This window comes from Oncorhynchus gorbuscha, unplaced genomic scaffold (assembly GCF_021184085.1).
Source record: "Oncorhynchus gorbuscha isolate QuinsamMale2020 ecotype Even-year unplaced genomic scaffold, OgorEven_v1.0 Un_scaffold_1486, whole genome shotgun sequence".
Lineage (NCBI taxonomy): Eukaryota > Metazoa > Chordata > Actinopteri > Salmoniformes > Salmonidae > Oncorhynchus > Oncorhynchus gorbuscha.
The window spans coordinates 122815-129056 of NW_025746251.1; the positions used below are offsets into that span (position 1 = coordinate 122815).

The 6242-nt window shown below is 41.6% G+C and overlaps 1 protein-coding gene across 16 annotated transcripts in view; it reads left to right on the forward strand.

Moving 5' to 3' along the window:
* LOC124023037 (troponin T, fast skeletal muscle isoforms-like) overlaps positions 1-6242 on the forward strand; it is a 47064-nt gene extending 40822 nt beyond the window's left edge. For all 16 annotated transcript variants that reach the window (XM_046337614.1, XM_046337620.1, XM_046337619.1 and 13 more), the window contains one exon: positions 5885-6242. In XM_046337614.1, the coding sequence (XP_046193570.1) occupies positions 5885-5921 (37 nt within the window). In that variant the 3' untranslated portion in view covers positions 5922-6242. The remainder of the gene's footprint in view (positions 1-5884) is intronic.

The following is a 6242-nucleotide window of genomic DNA, read 5'->3' on the forward strand; positions in this document are numbered from 1 at the left end:
GTCATTGTCCGCCTCCCACTCCCTCAGAATTCCCTCCTCTCCCAGTCATTGTCTGCCTCCCTGTTGGAACCCTATTCCCGAATATAGTGCACTAATTTTGACCAGGGGCCATAGGGTTCCGATAAAAAGTAGTGCACTATATAGTGAATAGGGTGCCATTTTGGGACCAAAACCCACTCCTCAGAGACAGACAGTATGATAATCTGATCTATGTCCTAATAACGAATAATGAAAGGCATAACACTTTAATTCTGGTCAGAGGTATTTATTTTTATTTTTTTACCTTTATTTAACTCGGCAAGTCAGTTAAGAACAAATTCTTATTTTCAATGACGGCCTAGGAACTGCCTGGTTAACTGCCTGTTCAGGGTCACCTCGGTGATTTGAACTTGCAACCTTCCAGTTACTACCTGCTGGTTACTAGCCCAACACTCTAACCACTAGGCTACTTTCCGGTTACTAGCCCAACGTTCTAACCACTAGGCTACCTGCTGGTTACTGGTCCAACACTCTAACCACTAGGCTACCTGCTGGTTACTAGTCCAACACTCTAACCACTAGGCTACCTGCTGGTTACTGGCCCAACACTCTAACCACTAGGCTACCTGCTGGTTACTAGTCCAACACTCTAACCACTAGGCTACCTGCTGGTTACTAGCCCAACACTCTAACCACTAGGCTACCTGCTGGTTACTAGTCCAACACTCTAACCACTAGGCTACCTGCTGGTTACTGGCCCAACACTCTAACCACTAGGCTACCTGCTGGTTACTGGCCCAACACTCTAACCACTAGGCTACCTGCTGGTTACTGGCCCAACACTCTAACCACTAGGCTACCTGCTGGTTATTAGCCCAACACTCTAACCACTAGGCTACCTGCTGGTAACTGGTCCAACACTCTAACCACTAGGCTACCTGCTGGTAACTGGTCCAACACTCTAACCACTAGGCTACCCTGCCTGGTTACTGGCCCAACACTCTAACCACTAGGCTACCTGCTGGTTACTGGCCCAACACTCTAACCACTAGGCTACCTGCTGGTTACTGGCCCAACACTCTAACCACTAGGCTACCTGCTGGTTACTAGTCCAACACTCTAACCACTAGGCTACCCTGCCGCCCCGTATAACGAGGGCTTGACAAAGAGTTATGTTGGTCAACATTATACGGCTCATTTCTGCAACACTAAGGCACAAGCGTTGTACTAAGAAGCACACAAAATGTCCTTGGAACAGGTTTACAAGGCGGCGGATATTTTGTTTTTGCAAAAAATGGTAGGCCATTGCAAAACACTGAAGTATCGTGCGTAGTAAAAACATTCAAATAATTCCATCGCTGAACCCCTGAAACACCATCCACCTTACGAGACCAGCCAATAATGAGTGACTTGTCTCGACCGTACCACAGTAGAGGTTTTCAACAACATTTCTCTAACGGTCGATTCCATCAAATGATCAGCATTATGTGATACAACAGTGAGAAGTACTGTAACGTCCACATCAGAAACCCTAGTTCTATACAGTATGGCTCTGTGTTGTTGTCCATGTACTGTAAGGGCTGCTTCAGAGGCAAAGGAAGTGAGGTCAACGCTATAATATGTCAACAGGAAGTGAGTCTCAACAGTATAATATGTCAATAGGAAGTGAGTCTCAACACTATAATATGTCAACAGGAAGTGAGTCTCAACACTATAATATGTCAACAGGAAGTGAGTCTCAACACTATAATATGTCAACAGGAAGTGAGTCTCAACACTATAATATGTCAACAGGAAGTGAGTCTCAACACTATAATATGTCAACAGGAAGTGAGTCTCAACACTATAATATGTCAATAGGAAGTGAGTCTCAACACTATAATATGTCAACAGGAAGTGAGTCTCAACACTATAATATGTCAACAGGAAGTGAGTCTCAACACTATAATATGTCAACAGGAAGTGAGTCTCAACACTATAATATGTCAATAGGAAGTGAGTCTCAACACTATAATATGTCAACAGGAAGTGAGTCTCAACACTATAATATGTCAACAGGAAGTGAGTCTCAACACTATAATATGTCAATAGGAAGTGAGTCTCAACACTATAATATGTCAACAGGAAGTGAGTCTCAACACTCCCCAGCTAATATGTCAACAGGAAGTGAGTCTCAACATATAATATGTCAACAGGAAGTGATTCTTCAACATTGTATGTCAACAGGAACAAAGTCTCAACACTATAATATGTCACCAGGAACTGAGTCTCAACATTCATAATATGTCTTAATTTCTTTGCACACCATCCCCAGCTACTGGATGTACTCGTGAAGTGTTGAACATTTCACCACTTGCTCTTTAATTGATCCAAGTATTCTTCAAGATTGATCAATAGGGAACAAATTGCCCTTAACATTGGCCTACCAAACACTGTACCCCACATTCATGTATTGTCTTAATTTCTTTGCTATCTGTCTGTCTGAGTCTGGGTGGATGAGTCTTTCTGTCTGAGTCTGGGTGGATGAGTCTTTCTGTCTGAGTCTGGGTGGATGAGTCTTTCTGTCTGAGTCTGGGTGGATGAGTCTTTCTGTCTGAGTCTGGGTGGATGAGTCTTTCTGTCTGAGTCTGGGTGGATGAGTCTTTCTGTCTGAGTCTGGGTGGATGAGTCTTTCTGTCTGAGTCTGGGTGGATGAGTCTTTTTCTGTCTGAGTCTGGGTGGATGAGTCTTTCTGTCTGAGTCTGGGTGGATGAGTCTTTCTGTCTGAGTCTGGGTGGATGAGTCTTTCTGTCTGAGTCTGGGTGGATGAGTCTTTCTGTCTGAGTCTGGGTGGATGAGTCTTTCTGTCTGAGTCTGGGTGGATGAGTCTTTCTGTCTGAGTCTGGGTGGATGAGTCTTTCTGTCTGAGTCTGGGTGGATGAGTCTTTCTGTCTGAGTCTGGGTGGATGAGTCTTTCTGTCTGAGTCTGGGTGGATGAGTCTTTCTGTCTGAGTCTGGGTGGATGAGTCTTTCTGTCTGAGTCTGGGTGGATGAGTCTTTCTGTCTGAGTCTGGGTGGATGAGTCTTTCTGTCTGAGTCTGGGTGGATGAGTCTTTCTGTCTGAGTCTGGGTGGATGAGTCTTTCTGTCTGAGTCTGGGTGGATGAGTCTTTCTGTCTGAGTCTGGGTGGATGAGTCTTTCTGTCTGAGTCTGGGTGGATGAGTCTTTCTGTCTGAGTCTGGGTGGATGAGTCTTTCTGTCTGAGTCTGGGTGGATGAGTCTTTCTGTCTGAGTCTGGGTGGATGAGTCTTTCTGTCTGAGTCTGGGTGGATGAGTCTTTCTGTCTGAGTCTGGGTGGATGAGTCTTTCTGTCTGAGTCTGGGTGGATGAGTCTTTCTGTCTGAGTCTGGGTGGATGAGTCTTTCTGTCTGAGTCTGGGTGGATGAGTATTTCTGTCTGAGTCTGGGTGGATGAGTCTTTCTGTCTGAGTCTGGGTGGATGAGTCTTTCTGTCTGAGTCTGGGTGAATGAGTCTTTCTGTCTGAGTCTGGGTGAATGAGTATTTCTGTCTGAGTCTGGGTGGATGAGTATTTCTGTCTGAGTCTGGGTGGATGAGTCACGTGTGGAGAACTTTCATTCTTCAAGGATGACAAATAATATACGTATAGTATTACTGTATATGGTTCTCTCCCTGAGCTGGTTTGTCTCGATGGGACACTTTAAATATCTATAGTTTGCCATATGATATAACAGAGGTAAGTATGGCATTAGCTTGACATTGTATTGCAGCATGGTCAGTCAACTACATCTAAATGTGTGAGTGTGACTAAAACTAGCTAACACTGGTCAAAATGACATCCTACTGTGTTTTACAATAGTATACTGAACACAACATCTACTGTGTTTTACAATAACAAACTGAACAGGACATCTACTGTGTTTTACAATAACAAACTGAACACAACATCTACTGTGTTTTACAATAACAAACTGAACAGGACATCTACTGTGTTTTACAATAACAAACTGAACAGGACATCTACTGTGTTTTACAATAACAAACTGAACACAACATCTACTGTGTTTTACAATAACAAACTGAACAGGACATCTACTGTGTTTTACAATAGCAAACTGAACACAAAATCTACTGTGTTTTACAATAGTATACTGAACACAACATCTACTGGGTTTTACAATAGTATACTGAACACAACATCTACTGGGTTTTACAATAACAAACTGAACACAACATCTACTGTGTTTTACAATAGCAAACTGAACACGACATCTACTGTGTTTTACAATAGTATACTGAACACAACATCTACTGTGTTTTACAATAGCAAACTGAACACGACATCTACTGTGTTTTACAATAACAAACTGAACAGGACATCTACTGTGTTTTACAATAACAAACTGAACACAACATCTACTGTGTTTTACAATAACAAACTGAACACAACATCTACTGTGTTTTACAATAGTATACTGAACACGACATCTATTGTGTTTTACATACTATCTACTGTGTTTTACAATAGTATACTGAACACTGTGTTTTACAATAGTATACGTCGACTGTGTTTTACAATAGTATACTGAACACGACGTCGACTGTGTTTTACAATAGTATACTGAACACGACGTCGACTGTGTTTTACAATAGTATACTGAACACGACGTCGACTGTGTTTTACAATAGTATACTGAACACGACATCTACTGTGTTTTACAATAACAAACTGAACACGACATCTACTGTGTTTTACAATAACAAACTGAACACGACATCAACTGTGTTTTACAATAACAAACTGAACAGGACATCTACTGTGTTTTACAATAACAAACTGAACAGGACATCTACTGTGTTTTACAATAACAAACTGAACACAACATCTACTGTGTTTTACAATAACAAACTGAACACAACATCTACTGTGTTTTACAATAGTATACTGAACACGACATCTATTGTGTTTTACAATAGTATACTGAACACGACGTCGACTGTGTTTTACAATAGTATACTGAACACGACGTCGACTGTGTTTTACAATAGTATACTGAACACGACGTTGACTGTGTTTTACAATAGTATACTGAACACGACGATCGACTGTGTTTTACAATAGTATACTGAACACGACGTCTACTGTGTTTTACAATAACAAACTGAACACAACATCTACTGTGTTTTACAATAACAAACTGAACACAACATCTACTGTGTTTTACAATAACAAACTGAACACGACATCTACTGTGTTTTACAATAACAAACTGAACACAACATCTACTGTGTTTTACAATAACAAACTGAACACGACATCTACTGTGTTTTACAATAACAAACTGAACACAACATCTACTGTGTTTTACAATAACAAACTGAACACAACATCTACTGTGTTTTACAATAACAAACTGAACACAACATCTACTGTGTTTTACAATAACAAACTGAACACAACATCTACTGTGTTTTACAATAACAAACTGAACACGCCATCTACTGTGTTTTACAATAGCAGACTGAACATAACACTGTTTCTGGGATAGCTTAAAGATAGTCCAAGATTTTGAACAAATAATCAAATCAAACATAACTTTTTTTCCCCCTTGTATGATGGGCTTCTTTTAAAATACGATTTACTCTCACGGTAGTAATAACGTTGTAAAAATAGTGCCTCCTGACCTCAGAATTAATGTTGGGCCCATAGACTATTCTGGATATTGTAATTTACACGTGGTATTGTTATCCTAAACATGTACATAAATCATACATTATAACTATGGTTCACCAATGGGACTATGTCATTGGCTGCTGTTTAAAGCCAATGCTTGACACTAGAGGGCATTACCTACATAACAGAACAGGACGACCCCTGACGTGTGTTTGCACTGTTGACGCATTGCAGCAGCAAGAAGGGAGCCGCAGCCCGCCGCAGAAAGTAAACTGCGCCGCCCTCAGAGGCCTCAGCACCGGCGTGCGTCCGCCATGCTGCCCACTTCTGTACCGGCAGGGACAACTGCCTCTGCCTCTGCCCGCAACAGCCATCCAGACCCCGGCTAGACCCACGTCATGGAACCGACAAGATACACTGGATGTCCTACTGTCTGCTTTCGTATTATGTGAATTATGTTGTCACAGTCGCATTCTTCTCATGTCCTGACATCTCAAAGCGGACTGTTGTTAGGTTCTCATGTCCTGTCCTTTCACACCGGACTGTTAGGTTCTCATCGTATTTTTTTTGTAAATAAAAAAGAGTGACGCTT